Source organism: Lissotriton helveticus, chromosome 1_1, assembly GCF_964261635.1.
Source record: "Lissotriton helveticus chromosome 1_1, aLisHel1.1, whole genome shotgun sequence".
Lineage (NCBI taxonomy): Eukaryota > Metazoa > Chordata > Amphibia > Caudata > Salamandridae > Lissotriton > Lissotriton helveticus.
This window is the reverse complement of record NC_136057.1, coordinates 1,410,012,886-1,410,034,338: the sequence shown is the minus strand read 5'-3', so window position 1 is coordinate 1,410,034,338 and position 21,453 is coordinate 1,410,012,886. Positions and strand designations below refer to the sequence as shown.

At 46.7% G+C, this 21,453-nt stretch overlaps 1 protein-coding gene across 8 annotated transcripts in view; it reads right to left on the bottom strand.

The window, feature by feature from the left end:
* DOCK6 (dedicator of cytokinesis 6) overlaps positions 1-21,453 on the bottom strand; it is a 439,831-nt gene that overhangs the window by 215,905 nt on the left and 202,473 nt on the right. For 6 of the 8 annotated variants that reach the window (XM_078684817.1, XM_078684827.1, XM_078684835.1 and 3 more), the window contains 3 exons: positions 11,011-11,100; positions 9,544-9,639; positions 9,128-9,268 (listed from right to left, as the gene is read on the bottom strand). In XM_078684817.1, the coding sequence (XP_078540943.1) occupies positions 9,128-9,268; positions 9,544-9,639; positions 11,011-11,100 (327 nt within the window). The remainder of the gene's footprint in view (positions 1-9,127; positions 9,269-9,543; positions 9,640-11,010; positions 11,101-21,453) is intronic. The other 2 variants (XM_078684844.1, XM_078684879.1) reach the window with 1 other exon arrangement.

Here is a 21,453-nt window from a genome sequence, read left to right as displayed (position 1 = left end):
CTGTATGTCGTGAATCCTTTGAGGTGGAGGGAATGCACGACATACAGTAGTGTCCAGTACCGCACCTATGAACAGGTTGCGCTGGGAGGGCACCAGGTGAGACTTGGGTACATTTATCGAAAAACCCAATCTGTGCAACAACTGAGTTGTCTCTTGCAGATGATGAAGCACATTCTCCGGCGACTCTGCCTTGATCAGCCAGTCGTCTAGATAGGGGAACACAGGAATCCCCGATCTTCTGAGATGCGCAGCCACCACTGCCATCACCTTGGTGAAAACTCGAGGCGCAGTAGTAAGCCCAAAAGGAAGGACCGCAAACTGGTAGTGCTGCGATCCCACCGTAAAACGGAGATACTTCCTGTGCGACTTCAGAATGGGGATGTGAAAATACGCATCCTGCAAGTCGATCGACACCATCCAGTCTTCTTCCATCAGCGCTTGAAGAACCTGTGCAAGTGTGAGCATTTTGAACTTCTCCTGTTTGAGATAGAGGTTCAAAATCCTGAGGTCCAGGATTTGCCGAAGCCTGCCATCCTTCTTGGGTATCAGGAAATACCGGGAGTAGCACCCCTGACCCCTTTCCTGCTCTGGAACCTCCTCTATCGCACCTTTTCGGAACAGTGCCACGACTTCTTCCTGCAGGAGAAGAAGATGGTCCTCCGAACAACAACCTTGGCAAGGAGGGTAATTGGGAGGGAACTCCTGAAAAGGAAGTGCATACCCATTCTCTACGAGATTGAGAACCCAAAGATCTGATGTAACCGATTCCCAATCCCGTAGAAAATGAGTAAGCCGACCCCCTACCGGACCCACATGATCCAGAATGATGGATCTAGGGCTGCTTTGCTGATGTAGGTGGGGGTTGGGTATTATTGGAGGAAGTAGAATATTATTTTTTTATTTTTTATTTATACAGCGCTCATACGCCCATAGGCTTCATGGCGCTATTGAACTTTTAAAACACAACACAGCCTCTAGGCACTTTGGCAAAAGTAGGTTACACATCAATTTAACTAAAATAAGCTTGTCTAAAAAGCAAAGTTTTAAAAGCCTGTCTAAAGGAAAGAAGATCGTCACTCTGTTTCAGTGACAGTGGTAGAGAGTTCCATAAAGAGGAAGCAAGAAAGTGAAAGCTACTACCACCCTGGCGCTTTTTCCTATATACGGGAATCATCAGCAGTTCTTGTTGAGCTGATCGAAGATTTCGTGAAGGGATATACTTGCCAACTAGATTCCTGATAAATTTCGGGCCCTTACCCTGCAAGGCTTTAAAAATAATGCAACCAGCTTTAAAGGTAACTCTCTGAGCCAATGGTAGCCAGTGAAGTTTTTCTAATCCTGATCTAATGGATTGCCATTTAGGTTGCTTAAAAATAAGCCTGGCTGCCTGATTTTGGACATATTGTAGTCTCTTCAACTGACCTACTGGTAGACCAAGATACAGGCTTTTTGAGAAATCAATCCGCGATAATATTAAGGCAGCAATTGCCTGAATCAAGGCAGAGTGAGTTAAGAGATGGGATATTTTCTTTATCTTTCTCAATTGAAAGAAGCTGGTTGAGACTACCATCCCTATGTGGCTTTTTAGTGAGAGATCCTCACTAAGAGTCACCCCTAAGCTCTTGACTGTGTGGGACTTAATGGGTGGGATACCCATATTAAATGGCCAGAAGTGGGGACCCCAACTAATTTCACTCTTCCCGGGCAAGATAAGTTCTGTCTTGCCCGGGTTGAGTTTGAGGTGATTTAAATTCATCCATCTCTGGATGTGAGACATGGTTTCCTGGAAGTCCACCACGGCGTCAGGAGAGTCCAGCGAAAAGACCAGTTGCAGATCGTCTGCATAATTAAAAATTGTAACTTTCCGATTTTTCAGAGAGTACAATAATGGACGTAAATATAAATTAAAAAGGAGTGGGGAAAGGGATGATCCCTGGGGGACACCACAGGTGGAGACAATTTTTGGTGCTGTGAATGACCCCAATCTAACTGACTGAGTACGTTCAGAAATAAAAGATTCTAACGAACTCAAAGCGGGGCCCCTGAGGCCGGCCTGTTCGACACGGTTGACAAGAATGGTATGGTCAACCGTGTCGAACGCAGCCGACAAATCAAGGAGCACCAATGCCTGATGGGCGTCTCTGTCTGCATTAGATCTCAGGGTATTCTGGACCGCAAGTATCACTGTCTTGGTAGAATGACCTGGGCGAAAGCCTGCCTGATTCGGTTCTAAATAATCAGTTAACTCAATGAAACTCGAGAGACAGTTAGATACATGAGCCTCCAGAACTTTTGATAGGTAGGGTAACAGGGAGATCGGCCTATAGTTGGTAAGGTCATGTGGATCAATGCCAGATTTTTTTGTTAAAGGGATCAGCAAGGCATGTTTAAAACTACTAGGTACCTTACCCTGGGCAAGAGATTCATTTAATAAAGAAAGAACGCTCTGGGGAATAGCGAGTCCTATCTCTTTAAAAATGTGGGGGGGGCATATATCATCAGGAGATCCCGATTTCACACGGACCAGGAGTTCCGAAAAAGTTTTAAGCTCAATGGGAGAGATGGTGTCCAGAGTATGAGGATTAAAGAATGTGTCATTTAGTGGACTTGAACTGAGAGAACTGGTAATATTCCGTTTAATGTTAATGATTTTGTCCTGGAAAAAATGGGTATTTAGTAGAGTAGTAGGAAGAGGAGACTTGACGACCACGTCCACGACTCTTCTGTCTACCTCTATAAGATTTGTACAGAGGGTTTTGCTGCTGCTGCTGTTGTTGCTGGCCTTGTCTGAAGGGATGAAAGGAGGATCTACCAAACCCTCTAAACTTCTTAGTGGTAGAACCTCTTGTCTGGAGACCCAAAGATCTTGCAGTAGCCCGGCTATCTTTGAATCTTTCCAAAGCCACATCCGCCTTCTTCCCAAAGAGGCCTGTCCCGTCAAAAGGCAAGTCCATCAACGTGGATTGTACATCTGTAGAGAAATCGGAGGATTTCAGCCATGCTGCCCTTCTGGTGGTAACAGTAGAGCCCATAATCCTGGCAACAGAGTCCGCTGTGTCCATGCCACTCTGAATTACCAAGCGGGCTGCAACTTGAGTATCGGAGACCAATTCATTAAAGTTCTTTCTATCATCCTCTGGAAGCTTAGATGACAATTGTTTCACAGAGTCCATCAATGCATGAACATATCTCCCCAAAAGGCAAGTAGCATTAGTAGATTTTAGAGCCATGCTACCTGAGGAGAAAATCTTCTACGCAGATTGATCCAACTTTTTAGAGTCCTTATCTGCTGGCACCTGAGGAAAAGAACCTGCAGACCTGTTGGAACAAGCGGCCTGTACTACCAGACTTTCCGGTGAAGGATGTGAAGAGAGAAACTCGGGGTCACCAGGTGCCACCCTGTAGCGTCTTGCTACAGACCTGGAAACCACAGGAGCAGTCAACGGTCTCTTCCAGACCTCCATTATTGGTTCAGTTAAAGCCTCAGTAAATGGAAGTGTAGGCTCTATAATAGATGGAGTGTGTAAAACCTCTGTGAGGATGTTAGGTTTGTACTCAACAGTAGGTAAGGTCAGATTGAGTAGATCTGCAGCCTTCCTAATAACAACATGGTAGGGTGCCACGTCCTTAGATGGTGCATCAGAAACTGATGGTAAACCCCACTCAGGAGAGAGTTCCAGACCACTAGCACTATGTGGGTCTTCAAAACAGTCCCCTTGATCTAGAAGTTCACCCTCCTCTACATCAGAATCTTCATACCTCTTTTCCTCCAAGAGACGTTGAGCTCTGCGTCTCGACCATTCCATACGAACCGAAGTCGATGGATCCGGTAACGACTCCGACGGAGCCGGATCCGGCGTTGAACGAGGAGCCGGGGCAGCTGGAGGACGAGACTCACGGACTGGCGTGGCACCTCGATCCAAATCACGAGGTCGATCCGGAGCCGGCGAAGTCGTATGCGGAGTCGATTACCTCGGTGGAGCCGTACCAAGGTGTATAAGGCGCCGGCATAAACGGCATAAAAGGAGTTGGGGCGTAAGTTTGAGGAATGCCCAAGTTGTAAGATAATGGACCCATGGGACCAGCCGGAGCACCAGTGGGGTACATTGCTCTCGAATAAACTCCAAACATCGCATTAAGGAAATGCGAGGGGTCCTGTCTAGGACCAGGAAAAGGAGGGTACGAACCTACTGGTTGTTCTGAAGGAGGTTGCTCCGACATCGGTTCATTCTGACCCTCTTGATTTACAGGGACTACTACCGGAGTCGGAGCTCGAGGAACTTCCTCTTCTTCTTCATGCTCCGAAGAATGGTGTGACTCCGGATCCGGTTCTTGTTCCGGAATCGGGGAACCTCCAAGAGACTGCAAAGGAGAAGGATATATGAAGTCCTTATGACGCTTACGAGACTTCTTCTTCGAATCCGAAGACTCTTTCCCAGAATGATGTCTTGAGCTATGTTTTCTCCTCTTGTGCTTCTTCTTCGAGGAGCTCGAAGCATGACCCGAAGCCGACTTGGATCCAGACCTCGACCTCTCTCTGGATCTCGACCTCGCCCTGGACCTCGACCTCGAAGCCGACCTCGACTTCGAACGCGACTTCTGTCTCGACTTCGAGCGTCTGGACGTCGACCTCGAAGATCTCCCAGTCTCTCTTCCCTTTACCTTCGCAAGAAGAAGTTTAGCTTCACGTTCTCGTAACGCCTTAGAATTCATCTTGAAGCAGGAACGACAGTTTTTAACATCGTGGTCCGATCCAAGACACCATAAACAATCGTTATGCGGATCGGTAATAGACATCATACGAGCACAAGACCCGCACTGTTTGAATCCTGTCTTCCTCGACGACATTCTCGACGAAGAAGAATTACTCAATATAGAAACAGTAACACAAAAAAGTTACTATGTGTCGCAGAAGATCCCAGAAACCGTTAGCGTCGACGACGCGGAACAAAGGGAACTGACGTCATCACGCCGACGTGGGTCTAATAAGGAGTCGGTGACGTCAGACGGAGTCGCACGCGATGCCGTGCTCCTGTGACGTCGTCCACGCCGACGTGCTACGAAGAAAAAAATTCCGAATGCTGCTGACGCAAGGGGGATATTCACAAGGTGAGGAATCCACACGGCAGATGTATCTATCAGAATTTAGTATTTAGGGGCTCCCTGAACCTTCCTTCCTCAGATCCAGATACCGAGACAAGAAAGAAGAACAAGAAGACCTGCAGTGCAGCTGCTAAGAAGAGGAAGACACCAACTGATTTGGCCCCAGCCCTACCGGCCTGTCGACCCTCGAACCAGCTCCTGCTAAACCCTGGCATCTCCAGTGGCCAGCAACCTCAAAAATCCCGGAGGACCTGACTGCCTTATGACTCTGACTACCTGGGTCTCCCACGAGCAGTGGTACTGCTCAAAGTAAGTAACAAGCCCTGGCATCAGCCCGGAACCACAAACCCTGCACACTCTGCACCCGTCAAGCCTGGCCTGTGTTGAAGTGAACCAAGACCCTGAAGACATCCCCCCGGCGATTCTGACTCTGAATCCAGTGCCTAAGGACCCTCCTCGCGACCCCGACGACGCCTGCAGCCTCAGGACAAAGGACCGATCCGACCGTGACCAGCAGGGGGTAAGATTTCCCGACCTCAAAAGACACCCCTGCACCCGGCGCCCCACAGCCCCCTATGCCCAACTCCTGGGTGCCTACCTATCCTCCAAGATCCCAACTTACCCCTTGAAGTGTCGGTCGCTCCTGAAAATCCACCGTGCCCGAGCCTGCAGTCTTTGTTCCCTTTTCAAGATCCTCATTGGATAACATTGAGCGCCCGACAGCTGAAAAGCACCCTGCACCCAGCCGCACGAGTGCCCCTGGCAGTGCAACCTGTACCCTTATTCTACTGCCCCATTTGCCCTGAGCAAGTGACCAGGAGCCCAGCTCCCACAGCCGCGTGGCCTGCTAGCCAGCAGCCACCAACCGAAGGCCCCCCCCTCATTGGATAACATTGGGCCCAACTACCTCTGCACCCAGCCGCCCCTGTGCCGCTGAGGGTGTACTAACTGTACCTACCTGACCCTGGGGGACCCCTGAGTCTAAGCCCAGAACCTTAACTACACCAGTCGAGTATTCACCTGAAAACCGACGACTCACTTTCCTGCCATTGGATAACATTGACTGGTTTGACTCGAAAAATCTTCTAAGTGTGAAGTTTTGAAATGTTAAAATATTCACCTAAAATCAGCCGAATATCGAAATCTGAAGTACTCCTCTGTAATCAGGAGTGAAGCCAGTACTGTACCTTGTAGCCCAGTACTGAACCACAAAAGTAATCACAACCGTGTCTGCTAGTAATCTAAATTTCTGCCATAGGAAACCATTGACCGTTTTTCTATGAAATTTCTTCCAAGTGTGAAGTTTTGAAAACTGAAAATATTCATATAAAATCAGCCGAATTCCGAAATACTCCCCTGTGATCAGGGGAGAAGTCAGTACTGTACCTTTCAGCCCAATACTGAACCGCAAAAGTAATCCGTACCGGATTTACTAGTAATCTGTATTTTCTCCATAGGAACCTATTGTCTGCTTTTCTATGAAATTTCTTCGAAGTGTCTACTTTTGAAAACTTGAAATATTCTTTAAAAATCATGCGAGATACTGAAACGCAATTACCTACTTGTTTTAAGTTAAGACCCCAGTGCTGGCCACAGGAGACCAGTGCTGGATTACAAAAGTAACGCAATCGTACTTTACCTGCAACCTGAATTTTCTCCCATTGAATAACATTGTCAGATTTACATTGAAAAGTTTCTAAGTGTGAACTTTTAAAACCGCTATATATGCATGAAAATTCACTACAGTAACTAAAACGTTTTTGCTAATCTGGTTTCAGCTTAGACCCCAGGACTGAATCTAGGATCTGGTCCTGGGACTACTAAAGTAATCTATATAGTAATCAACTGTATTTACATGTGGAAAACTCATTGAGCTCAATGCTATCGTGTGTTTTAGGATTGTGTTGCTTACTGTCAATACTGTATTAATTGTGTGCACAAACTTTATTGCTCCTTTGCAAAGTAATTACATGAGAGCACTCATAACGAGAAAAGTATATTTTTATAACTGTTGGTCCTAAAAATAAAACAACTATATCTGTGGATATAAAAACAATTGGCCTGGAGTTCAGTCCTTGAGTGTGTGAAACCTTTTGCTGACTGAGTGTGTACAACAAATGCTTTACACTGTCCTCTGGTACTGCCTTACTGCTCGACCAAGCTACCACTTTGGAGAGTAAGGTCAGTTCTGACTTTAACCTCTGCTATACCTCTGGGGTTGGTGGACTCTATACACACAGTACTTCATTCTAGTCCAGTATATATAGAGCCACTTTCTCACAATGTTCAAGAAGAGTCATCACAGCCATCAGCAGAGCAAACTTTCTTCACAACCATAGAGCAAGTGGAACACAAGTAGCAGCAGCATAGACTTCCTATACACACAGAAAAATAATAATAATAATAATAATCCACATTTGTAAAGCGCACAACCACCCGTAAGGGTCTCAAGGCGCTGGGGGCCGTCGGGAAGATTAAGCAAGCTATTGCCCAGAGTCACATGGTGCTGGGCTAATCTGCCGCCGGTGCCGGGGATCGAACCGTGATCCTCAGATTCCGGAGTCAGTCGCCCTAGCCGCGGGGCCACACCTCTTCCCTGAAAAGAGGGATAGATCAGGCAAGCGGCAGTACAAGCTCTGCACTGTGGTGTTAGCACAACACAGAGAGGGAAGCAGATCCACAGTGCACAGGAGTGCAAGGAGGTGATGGGCTCTTCAGACAGGTGCACATTGAGTAGCTCATGGAGCAAACTGCGAAACAAACTTGCTGTGAGTGGAGTTGGAGTCTTATCAGCCAACCCTCGCCTTGGAAAAGGTCCACCTGCTAGGAGCGATTCTGAGTCCAAGAGTATTCTGGCTGCCTCACACCTGGTTCACAAAGATGGACAGATACCCGTAGAGTGACAGTGTGAGATGGGGACTGTTCCCTGCGGTACTTTCATTTCTATACTAAACATGGCCACCTTCTAACACTTCTTATGTGTTTACATTTGGTCTGTCAACCACCTGGAGGCAGCCTAAAGGAGGCGTCCATATTGCAGACATGTCAACAGTGAATGTATGGGATGATGTAAGAGGCAGGGAATAGACACAGAAGAGCCCCCAAAAACCTAATTTATCAAACTGATTACACTCTACAGAGGAGCACAACATCACAGAGGAGGCTACCTGGGATCACATCAATGCAATGCATTAATGGCAGGGCAGGCAGTGATGCACTGGTTTCCATTACAGAATAATACATTGTGGGGCAGCTATTAGGTAGTAGGACCAGATGGGGTGAAGGATTACAGTAATGTGCCTTGTCATTTCCAGCCTACAGTTCATTTTCAGACACCACCGCATATTGTCTCCAAAATCTTGCGGATGTGCCAATCAAAGTTAAAGGTTGAAAAGGCACAGTACAATAGAAAGAGCATATATATGTTCTCACTACTGTGTGGGCAGAAATGACTAAGATGAAGAAGGTGAGGCCCAATTTAAGCACACTCCCATGCCTAGTTTTGCATTTTCTTATATTGCTTTGAACCAGGGATTGACATATACAGGCATAAAGACTCAGAGTTAGAATAGATAGAGCGTGACAGAGTGAAAGACATGGAGAATGAGAGAGGGTGAAAAGAGAGGGAAGAGGTAGACAAGCTAGAAAAAATGAAGGAGAGGAAAAATGAGAGCTAGCAGAACAGAAAGAAAGGGACAAGGGGGAAAGTAAGAAGAAAGATCATATACAGGCAAGGATCATAATGAAAGAAGCAGTGACAGAATAAGAGAAGGTGGAAAGAGATGGCAAGGAAAAAGAGGAAGCAGTAGCCCGACCAATAATAAGGGGAGGGGAAAAAGAACACCAGCACAGAGGAGAGACAAGGCGAGTGGGAACGCAAAGAAGGAGGCAAGGAATCAGTGAAATGAAGATTTAAATAGTGGGCTGATAAGCAGACAGAAAGAGAAAGCACAAAAGAGAGGATGGAAAACAGAAGAAGACTGAATGCACGAGACACACTAACAAGCTGGGGCTGTCTGCTCACCTTCTGATGTCGCCCAGCGATGTCGGCACTGATTGTGCACACAAGGGCAGAGATGTCATCCACGAAACGGTCAGGGAATCGGCCAGATCGTGGTGTCTCCAGCTTGTCAGAAAGGTAGAGGTGGTGCGCCATGCTCTTCACCTGTGGGCAGGAAAGCATGGACAGGTTAGCAAGATGCACACTTCCGTAAGATTGGGGCCATTCAAAGGCAGGAGTCTGGCTAAGAAAGAAGTGTACGCTACACTGGGGATGCAATAGGAGCCCAATGGCTGAACCCTTAGGAGAGGAGACAAGCCAGTGCCTCAGAGGCAGCAACTGGCCCAACAGTCAGCCTGGCCTAACAGGAAGCAAAAAGGCTTTGTCAAATGGAAGGCGGACTAGCAGCTGGAATTAACTGGCATACGGCAGATACCTACCATCAGCTGGAAGAAGAACCACGCTTGGTGCAGAGCCGTCTCACGCACAACACTATTGCTCACCACCCACTGCAGAGCCAGGTCCTCATGAAGAAGCTGCATGAGTGAAGGAAAATTGACTTGGTTAATGCTGAGGATTAGCACCCCCTCCCCCTTCAGCCATCAAGTATACAGACCTACTGCAACATGAGTGCGAGACATATAAAACTGGTGTCCCACCAGAATCCAGCCTCCTCTCCAGGTATTTAATTATAGAGACAACCAATATATAGACTACCCATCCGCATACACAGCCAAGAATATAACGCCATTGATTATATGCCCCAAAACACCAAACCAGGCCTCTTCCAAAGCATGTGGTTAGACTGGCACCACACTATGTACAACAGTGACCACCCCTTCCCCAAAGCCCAGGGACCCAGTAGCCAAAGAGCCTTGTAAAAAGAGGGCCTTTTCCAGCATATTGAAAACCAGATCACAATTAAAAATGTTAACATGCACAAACTGTAAATGTGTTTTAAAAACTGACCCACTGCACATTTTAGACAAGTCTTTTTACTTTTTATGGGAAGACTGTGGTTTTATGTAATTTACTTTGCAGTGGAATTTCTGACCCCTACTGGCCCCCTTCCCAGCACCTTCATCCAGACTTCTGCAAGGCCCGTTTGAATGGTGTGCACAAGAACACAAGAGAATGGAGGTGACGTTGAGGAGACAGATGAGATGATGGGGGACATGAAGACTACTGCTCGGATTAAGAGCTGTGTTGCACTTTTTTGTTGTGTGAAAAGGCATGCAGTCATATCCGTGTAGGTGTCCAGGTGTCCCGTCTCCTTCTGTTTGGTCATTCCTTACCTTTGGATCCTTCTTTTGGGTCTTTGTGTACGCCTGCTTCCCCGTGTCCCTTTTGGCAGACTCTAGCCTACTCTATGGGTCCCTGTCCAGAGCTCAGAGAAATGAGTCAAGCACTGCATTGAAAGTATACGTAGCTTACGGGCACTTCCCGCTAATGTTGCCCTTTTCTCTGGAAAGAAGCAGTGTGTCAGTTTCCAGTTATTGGGCATGTAATGATAACTGCACAGAATAATGCACGGAGTGCAATTTAACACATGCACACAAAAATGCTATGAATTGGACTAGTTTTTAAAATGTAAATAAATTGACAAAACTGAGATTTTAGTGATCTCAGACATATGTGTGTCTGTCTCTAGAAACACTGTGACTTTGTGTTGTAATTTACTTGTGTCTCAGAACAACTAGTGTATATGTATCGGAGCAATGCGACCTCCCATGTACAATAAAGCAAAGCTTTTATACAAGAGTGCAGAGGTTTTGGAGAGACCTTCTCTTTACTGAAGCACTCATTAAACCCTACCAACCAGCACTGACTGCTTATGTTCACTGTGACAAAACCTACTGCATGTGTGTGCGTGAAGCAGACTATCACAGACCCTAAATTCTGGCTACCTTCTTGAACGTTGCCCTCATCTGGCCGGATGCCATGAACGATGAGCTCTCGATACAGGCCGAAATACGGTTCGGACTCCGCTCGGTGGCCTGCAAAAAGTGACATGGGAGATGGAAGAAGAGAAGAAAGATGGCGGAGAAACGAGATGTTAACCAGGATGAGGTGCAGGATGTAAAAAGACAAAATGAGGTGAAACCAAGACTTGCACCCAGAGAAAGTCACTCTTAGTAGCAAGCACTGCAGCCATCCAACTCAACACACCACAAAGAATTACACAAGCCTCATGGGAATACTAACACACACACACATATGCCAGCTTCAAGGAACATCTCTTAGGCAAAAACAATGTGGGCAACTTCAGCGAAACACAGGGAATGTTTTCGAAAATGGACAGACTGATTAACATTTACACAAATTTACTTGTATCACACAAGGTTTGAAGCACCCAGTCAGTGGCAAAATTCACACAGATAATTTAGGGTGTGGGAAGCTGATGAGGAAGGAGTGGCCAATACATTTATGAATTTAGACATAAATGCCCACAACCAGGGAGATTATTTGTAGGAGCCTAGATGTAAGAACCCAAGGAAAAACAATCTACCAAAAACATTAAGACTAGCGAGATTATCTGCCCAGATCAGCAAAGAAGGTATCGGGCTTCTGTAGAACAAATACGCAGTCACATGTTCGGACCACAAACCCAAAATGCACTTAGAAACAATTACGAAAGGTAGATTGACAAAATTGAGACGTGTGGGAATCTCTTTATCTATGCACATTTAGTAGCCTTTATGAAAGGTACTACAGCCGCTGTGGAAGGGTTACAGTTTAAAACCAGTGATGACCACCATTAAGTGGTCATCACTGGTTTTTTGGCCAGAAGAGGGAGTAAAGTTTTAATCAATCAGTATTGTTAGATTTCACGTTAGTGAGGCCTTTACCTGCAGAAGTCCAAAGTGTGGATTGAGCCTGTTTGTCTCCTAGGAGATTCTGAACAGGAAAAGCAGCTTCCAACTCCCTGGCCAGCAAACCTTGTCTGAGGTAGCTGGGACCTTATATGGTCTGATATTGTTTGGTACATATGTACACTGATTGGTGGTTGTATCTGATGTTTCTATTGGATTAGGGTTAGTGTCCTCATTGGTTGGGTATTTGAGTGTTCTGATTGGTTTCTGGGTCTGTGATTCAATCAATGTAGGGTTGGGACTAGGGCTAGGGTTAGGATTTCTATTGGAAGTAGGGACTAGGGTTTCCTGTGTTATTGGTTGTTGGGACTAGGGTGGGACTAGGGCTAGGGTTAGACTTGTAATTGGAAGTAGCGATTAGGGCTTCTGGTGTGATTGGTTGCTGGACTGGTTGTGGGACTAAGAGTAGGGTTAGGCTTTCTATTGGAAGTAGGGACAAGGTCTTCCTGTGCCATTGGTTGCTTGGACTTGGGGTGGGACTACTGGTAGGGCTAGGGCCTCTATTGCACGTAGAGAATAGGGTTTTTGAACTGATTGAGTGCTTGGACTGTGGCAAGATTGACTGTAAGGTCCTGGTCTCCTATTGGTGCTAGATTTTTAGGGCTTGTGATTGGATAGTGTTAGGACTAGGGTTCCCATTGGCTGACGGGGTCACCAGATTACTAGGGCTATAAAAGGCCAGGCTTAGGGCGTCTCACCCCGGGCGGAGAGGAGAAGGGCAGTTGCCCGTTTGAGCCTGTTCGAGACTGGGCAGGGCCAGAAATGCTGCCCAATATACATACCTCCATTATGCATCTATATACTTTCAATGTACTTATGGATCTATATATTTATCACTTTCTTCTAATTTAGCATTTGCAATGCACTTCCCTATTTCTCAGCTTATACTTCGCTCATTATATATCCTCTACATCCACACTCTCCATAAAACCCCCAACCCCATACCACTACTATGATCTCCAAAATAACCCTTTCGAAACTCTCTCCTACTCTACCCCTCCTTGCATCATCTTACACCTTGTTTACTATACCGATCCTCCAAAACAAATCTTTCTAAACTCTTCCCTCTTTTCTACCCCTCCCCAACCCTTCTCAATCCAAATAACTGACTAACATATCCACCACTAAAATTACTCTCATGTTTATCCACACTAATTCAGCACTAATCCTGATGGGTTCCAGAGTAGCGTGCTACTTGCGCTTCAAAACCCCATTAGAGGTAGCAAGCGCTATATAAATACAAACCTCTTTCCCTTCACTATCCCTCCACCTACCCTTCTCTACCCAAATAACTGAATAACATACCCTACTCAAATTTCTTCATATTTTACTATACTCATTTTCAACACTAATCCTTTATGAGTTCCGGAGTGGCTTGCTACTTGCCAGAAAAGCGCTTCAATACCCATCAGGGGTAACAAGTGCTATATGATTGCAAATCTTTCTTCCCCTTTTATTCCTCCGCTATCCTTCTCACTCCAAATAACTGACTAATATCCACCACTGAAATTACTTTCATATTTCACCATATTAATTCACCACTAATCCTTTATGGGCTTCCTGAATAGCATGTTTCAACACTCCATCAGGGGTAACAAGCGCTATATAAATACAAACCTTTTTTTCCTCCTCTATCCTTCTGCTATCATTCCAAAAAACTGACTAACCTATCCACCACTTTAAATGTACTTGCATGTTTCACTACACTAATTCAACACTAATCCTCTATGGGTCCCGGAGTAGAGTGCTACCCGCCGAAAAAGCGCTTTGACGCCTCGTCAGGGGTAGTAACCGTTATATAAATGCAATTACAATTACAACTAGCGGATGTATTCCTAAACACTGGAACCTTGGCAGTCACCTTGCAGGCCCAGGCAGAGCACATTGCCAAATTGTACTAAGAGAAAAACAAAGTCATGGGGTTGTTACAAACTGCACATTGACAAAATGACCCATTTATTAGTGTCAGATATTAAAAGTGCAAACAATGTTTTAGCATCTTTGTTTCCATGTAGTGATATATACATATCTCAACCAGAGCTCACACCTTTTTTTCTTTTCTTTTTTGCAGTGTTATATAGCGCAAACTCGACCCAAAGGTATTGGAGCGTTTTACCTGAGCACCAGTTGCATTAGACAAGGACACATTCATTTTTGGTAGGTACGGGGAGAGTAAGTGATATGCCCAGAATAACAGGATGGTGACCCGACGCAGAGATTCAAACCAAGTTCCCCAGCACCAAAGTCAGCAGCTCTGGCCACTATGCCACATTCTCTCCTCACATATTCTGGTGATAGGCAAGGAACAAGAAAACCAAGACATTGTACACATTCCCGGTACCTAGATAGCAATGGAAGGGTTAGCACTGCTTTATGCATTTTATGTGAAAATCCATACAAAAGCAGCTACATTTGTGCTTCATATTCATTATTCCCAGAAGCCTCCTTCGCCATACCAGGTGCTTCTGTTCTGTGTGTTATCATGTTAATACCTTTGCAACCCAGACTGGCCTTTTGAGATAAAGGTCCTGTACAACACTGTTCCTTGTATCTGACCCAGGCTCTTTTCTCCTTCCCTTTTCAGTCTGAGCTGGAAATTCAACAGCACCTGGTTTCAATGCTTCGCGAGATACAATCGCCCTCGCCAGACTTTTAGAAGAAAACTGAAATGTGATCAGCAGCCCCGTGCTAACGAAGTCTCCGGTGAATTTCTAAAGCCTTGTCACCACCCTCCTCACTTCAGTGTCTGGATCTCAATTCTCCAGCCATATAAATGCAGGCAACACACTTCAACTGTGGTGTAGGTGTCCTCACTGTAGGAGAGTGGGGTCTGCAATCCCATAGCCACCCCAGATTTTTGCTTTTTGCTTCACTGGTTTACGACTTTCCCTGGCTGTGGGCCTGCTAATCAGACCCACAGCCTAGCTGTTCTCTCTCTAAAATTACAAACATGTACCCTAGGTGCATTTACCAATTGGTACTAGGCCACCTTATCAGTCCCTGTACAGTATACCTTAGGTATCCAGGGCATAGGTGTACCCAGGGCCTACCAGGGGCTGCAGCATGTATTGTGTCACCCCTGGCTGGCCATCCAAAACAGACACAACTGGCTGCACGACAGCTGGGGCAAGGTGGTGTAATCACCCTTTGCTTTAGATATAGTTCCCTATATCTAAACCTAAAATGGACACATATATTCCTATCAGTCACTCCTATGGAAGGCCTTATCAATCCTGAAGGCAGAGTGCTTTGAATTGTGTGAGATGGTGCTCTGGCATGAGCTGAGCCCGTTTGCAGCTTGCGGAACCAAGTCCTAATAGCTGTTCCATGATAACGCTATACCATATACTCTTACGTGCATTATGAACCTCGCGGTCAAATGCTAACTTTGGCATAGCATTATCAAAACATGTCGAGTAAGGTGTCATACGAATTGGAATACTAACCCCTCGCCAATTCTGGCGACGGGGTTAGCATTCCACCCTTCTTGAGGGGCACACGACATGTATGTAACTGTAAACCCCAGTTAAAGTTAACTCAAGCCTCAGCATCACAAAATGGATGCTGCCACCACAGACACAAATCTGACCTCCTGCTGCTGGGAGTCCTTCCAGTGAGGGAGGCCTGGACAAAGGGTTTCCTGTCAGGGGCGGTGCAAGCACCATCCCAGACAGGATTTTGTGTATCCCAGGTAGGCAGGGCTGAGAGGAAGGTGACTGCAAGTGGCACCCCGGTGCTCACTGTGCATATGCCGGCTCAAACCAGTTCTAGGGGCACACCAGCCCCTGAGCTGGGGAGAAACCGGACAAAGGAGAGGGGTGTAACCACCCCCCTCCTGGTCCCACCCATGGGCAGGACCTAGTCGCGTGCCAGCCCCTTTTCTTAGAATAAAGGTAGGAGCGGGCACCCTTCCCAAATTGGATAATCTTGAAACTTGAACTACTTTCCACGAAAGGAACTCTTGTCATTCTCTGAAGACTCTCCCTTGTGGCTAAGGAGTAGCCACCCTGCACCAGCAGGCACCATCTAAGCGCTTGCTGTTTGCTGCACGTCCATCCTCCAGATCAAGACTGCCCAGCTCGACGAGACCCGGATTCCCTGCCATCTCTGACCTCTACCTGCATCATCAGCCCAGCTGAGATTCGTGGGTGCGACGAGACCCGTGGGACCGGCTATCTTCAAGACCTGCACGACGCTTAACCAGCACGACCGCCGAGGGATTCTCGAGTGGGTGCACTGGGGTTTGAGAAGCCCCAACCCTGAGCAGCTCCAGCACCGAAGTCCAGCCCCCCAGCATCCACGAGATCTGCGTGGGGCCCTTCTGCTTCTTTGTTGCTCACCACGTTGTCCGGTCACTTGCCCGTCGGCTAGTGGCCCTCCTGATGACGTACCACGACGTTTTCACCGCTGGTCTAGGTCCCCTAGACTGGCCCTTGCTTCTTGTCCAACAAGAATTGCCCTGGACCCTCCTGGTCCACTCCAGACGCCATTTTGATTCAACCGCGTGGGCTTGCCTTTGCCAAGGCTTGTTGCTCCAATCCTGGACCCAGCATCGCCGACAGCAGACACCATCGTGGGACAGCTCGCACCTCCAGCCTGGACGCCGACAACGCCTCCTGGCCCGTGTGGCTGCAGAGTCCAGCGTCGCCCACTCCCCTGATCGCGGTGACTTCATCCTGTGCCATCCTGGTGCCCACACAATCACTGGCTAGTGATTGAGAACTGAGTCCCCTCTGCTTTCAGGTCGTCTTCTTCACTGATCCAGCCTTAGATCACACCGAACATCTTCACTGGTCGCCTGCCAGCAACATCTTCTTTCAGGCTCCATAGACTACAACGAGGATTCCCGACGTCATTTGAACCCTATGCAGCCGCAGCCCCTGGGCTAGGTAACTCGAGCATTTCGGTGCTCCAGCACAGGTTCACTATCCTAGTGTCCAGATCCTTTTTAATTTTTAGTCTACCTAGTCGCATTCGTCCAGAAACAGTAACTTTAGAATTACTAGCATCCATAGACTTTGTCCCGCATCCCGCGTAAGAGTTCCCACTCTGCACCCGGGTTCCCTAGGCCTCCTGCTCCTAACCTGAGGGTTCAGTAAGGTAGTCCTAGCGGTCCTGAAGCCTCTGGATCGTGTTACTTACCTGCTAGTATTTCGCATTCCACTTTTAGAGTATATGGTTTTTCGTGCCCCTCGGGCATTTGTGTTATTTGTGCAACTTGCAGTATTTTCGTAAGAGTTTTGTATTGTGCCTAGCTCCCTGACTCATAAAGAGTTCAGGGTAGACTTGTTATTAATAAATATCCTTTATTTTTATAACAACTTGTGTGGTGTCCTTTCACTTGGTGTTCAAGGGGTATATGTGATGGTAAAACAGCTGCCTTAACACGCCCTCTAGAGTTTAGCCTAAAGACTGCTCTTGCCCACGCTACTAGGATAGCTGGTCTATAAGGTTGACTTACAACCAATCATCAATAAGGGTTGTTTGGAATGATACAGAGTGATCACTAGAATAGTGAGCACTATATATCAGGCCAACTTCTCACACTCACTATCCATCTGGAGCCATGGAAACCAAACACACCATAATAGATCCCTCTTTGCTTGTTGTGATTAATGCTGTGAGCCAAACTAGAGCATAAGCATCATCCACTTAGCAATTACAATGTTAGCATGTGTTACTATGTATTTTCTTACATTGTTCATCTCTTGTCCTTTTCTTTCCAATTGCCCTCTCCTTCCCTTCCATCCTCTGCATGCCTCCTCTCTCTGAGCTCAACCTACTCTGTCACTTGCACGTTTGCCTTGGTCTCTATTATTGTATTTCTGCAAACTGCCCACAAGTCACTTACACCACAAACGCTTGTCGTCTAGCTCACCTAATAAGCCCACCAACCATCTGCATGAGCTCACATACCACCACCGCCCCCTTTAATGATCACAGCTAACTCATTTTTAATTTAATCTGCCACAAAGAAACAAGTGAATGCATGGAATGGTTTGTTTGAGCACATAAAAATAACCCCAATCCCAATAAACAATGGCTAACCACTAACCGTTTGGTCCAGAGTGCTGTCCGGCATAAAACGGTTTCAATGCCTCAGCAGGGGTAATAAACATAATTACAATTACTCTTACATAAGGTTTCTCCTTGTTCGTCTACCCCTTTGGAATTATTTATGACTGGCCCCCTCACTTGCAGCCCTCAGAATTGTAATATTTCCTCAACTCTTGAACTGCGAAAATAGATAGTTGAACATCAATATGTTGACCATGATTTCTTCTAGAAATCATTTCTTTCCTAAAAAAAATTTGACTTGCAATCCATAACCAATGACATTTAAATGCACACTAACCCTAGAACTTACAAAGGTCACAATTTAAATGTTGTTAATAAAAAATACATTAAAAATGAGTAACATTAACATGCAACGTACGAACAAATTACTTACCTTCGTTAACGCTCTTTCTAGTGGATACTCTATCTAACTGCAGATTCTTCACCTTGTGAATATCCCCAGGCGCCAGGCAAGATTCAGAGATTTTACTTGGGATTGATCCTGCATGCCGGTAGGTGGCATCGTGCGGCTCCGGGTCAGCTTTGTCCTGCCCCAGAAGGGAGGCTGGAGTCACCAGCATCATGCACTGAAATCAGATTCTTTCTTGACTCTGGCTGCATTATCGGACACAGAGATATGACAGTGAGCAAGTCTCTAATCTGGAATCTTTTTATGGGTGGTGAACATGAGCCCATTCCGCAAAATGGGGAGAAGAGAGAGCAGTGAGGAATATGTAGTTAGACTATCAACAAGCAAGGACGTTACCAAAGGTAAGTAATTTGCTCTTCCGATGGATAGTTCTAACCGCAAATTCCACACCTTGTGGATATGCCAAAGCAGTACCTCCAAAGCTCAAGTATCCATGGAATGGCTCAAATCAGAAAATCCTGCAGGTCTGAGTGGGCAAATACCCTTGCCATCAGACCTGGCTGGGAAGGCAGTAATGCCTTGTTAACTTAAGGACTGATGCCCAAATGTCCAGACCAGTCACACCGCATGCCAACGCAGTGGTAGCAGACTTCTATCTTTTCGAATGAGCTATCACATCTTTCGGAGGCAGCTTTTTAGCCAGTGCATATACAGAGAAGAATACACCTTTATATTGCCCTGTTCTGCACTGCCTTGCCCTTTTTTGCTTCTTTCGAAACCCCAACAATGTAGGAAGCTGGCTCTGTATATACTATACCACAGTGAAGTATAATGTGCACAGAGTCCAGTGGAACCCCATAGGTAGGCAGAGGGAAAGTTAGATAGCACCTCACTCTCTATTTGTGGTAGTGTGTTCGAGCAGTAAGGCAGTATCAGAGGACAGTGTTAAGCATGTGTTGTACAAACTAGTCAGCAAATGAATTCACACACTCAAAGACTGAACTTCAGCCCAATTGTTTTTGTATAAAAATATTCTTTTAGCTATTTTATTTCCTTGGACCAAGCAAGCCTGGCACAGGTAAGTGATAAGTACTTTGCAGTAAATATACAGATTGTAACACAGTTTAGATTGTAAATTTAAATGTACTTTGATTTGATTACAGTAGTGTTACTGATAATGCAAGGCTTTTCAGTACATATACATATACTTTGAATGGGATTTTCAGTAAGATTACTGGTAAGTTACTTTTGAGATTACTTTTGTTACACAGAGTAGTATACCTGAATACTACTCTGAGACATTTCCTGTAAACAGGTAAGTAAAATCGTTTTTGTTACACAGTACAATTTTAAAGAATTTCTTTAGGTTTTCAAACTCCACACTTTGAAACTTTTCACAGAAAAACAGTCAATGTTATCCTATGTAGGAAAATAGTGTTATCGGTTTTGAGGTAAGTGTTCGGTAGTTGGAGTTGAGGTTCAGGGAGTAGACTCAGAGGTTCCCCAGGGTCAAGGATGCACTCTACGAACACCCTCAGAGGCACTAGGGCAGCCGGGTGCACAGTGCTGAGGCCTAATGTTATCCAAAAGGGGATAGGGGGCCTTCGGTTGGTGGCTGCTGACGAGCAGGCCACTGGGTTGTGGGAGCAAAGCTCCTGGACTTAAGCTCAGGACAAATGGGGGTTAAGGCCAGCACAAAAGTTACACCCTCAGCGGCACTGGGGCGGCCGGGTGCTGTTTTGGTGTCAGAAGCCCTGAGGCTGTCAATGGGGAGTCTCCGGTTCGCAAAAGCACTGCAGGCTCGGGACGAAGGTCTTCTGGGTGCAACCACCCCTTCAAGAGGTACGTTGGGGGTTGGTTAGGCACTGTCGGTTTGGCCACCCAAGGCCTTGGGGCGTCAGGTGCAGGGTTGCCTTTTAGGGTCGGATCTTCTTACCAGCTCCAGGTCGTTGTTGGGGGACCTTCTGGATTTAGGCTGCAGGTGTCTGCTGGAGGCAGGTCAAGGGTCGCAGATCTCGGGACGGGATTGCCGGGGGGACCTCCTCTTGGTGTTTGCCCGCTCGGGCCGTAGACGGCGGGTGCAGAGTGGTGCGAATTCGCGGTTTCTGGCCGGGGCCAGAGTTTGCAGATGAACAAATCCGGTGTTCACGGGAGACAAAGTCTTTGTGGTTGGCAGGCAGGTCCTCTGGGGTTTTCGAGGTTGCTGGCTGCAGGACACACAGGAATATCGCAGTAGCAGGTTCGAGGTGGAGACAGGCCGGAAGGGCTGGTGCCAAGTCAGTGGGAGTCTTCCTCTTGTTAGCTGCTGCACAGCTGCTCGGTCCTTCTTCTTCTTGTAGTTTCTTCTGGTCCTAGGAAGCAAGCTTCAGGGGTGCCCGAAATACTAAATATAGGGGCGTTACAGGTAGGTAAAAGGTAGGGACCAATGGGTCCCTTCCCTGGGGTGGGTACACCCCCTTTTATGCCACCCTCCAGTGGGAGGTGGGCATGAGCCAGTCCCAGGTTGGCTGAGTCCCCCCATCTGCAGGATGTCTGGGACTAAGAGTTGTGCTTCACCTCAGCTGCACCTCCTGAGGGGTGGAGTTGGCCATGGTGGGCACACCTCTCTTCCTCACTTGTTTTTCCCGCCGGTTCTCCTGCCCAAAGTGGGGGTCAGAACCAGTGGGGACCAGTTGCTGAGAGCAGCAAGTGGCCTGGGGAAGCTCACAAAGCCTTTGAAGCTTCCCCTTCGTGAACCCTGCCCATCCTGGGATGTGCATTGTTTCAGGCCCCAGAGAGCAGCAGGCTCTCGACCCAGGGGTCCAGAAGCATATCAGGTAGTGCCAGCTGAAAGCAGTCACTCAGCCTGGACACTAGTGGGTGGTTAGTTTTCAGAGGGCATCTCTAAGATGCCCTCTGTGCACATTCTTCATTAAATCCCACACTGGCATATGTGTGGGTTTAATCTGCTGAGAAGTTTGATACCAAACTTCTCAGTTTTCAGTGTAGCCATTATGGTGCTGTGGAGTTCGTAATGACAAACTCCCAGCACCATATACTCTTAATGGCAG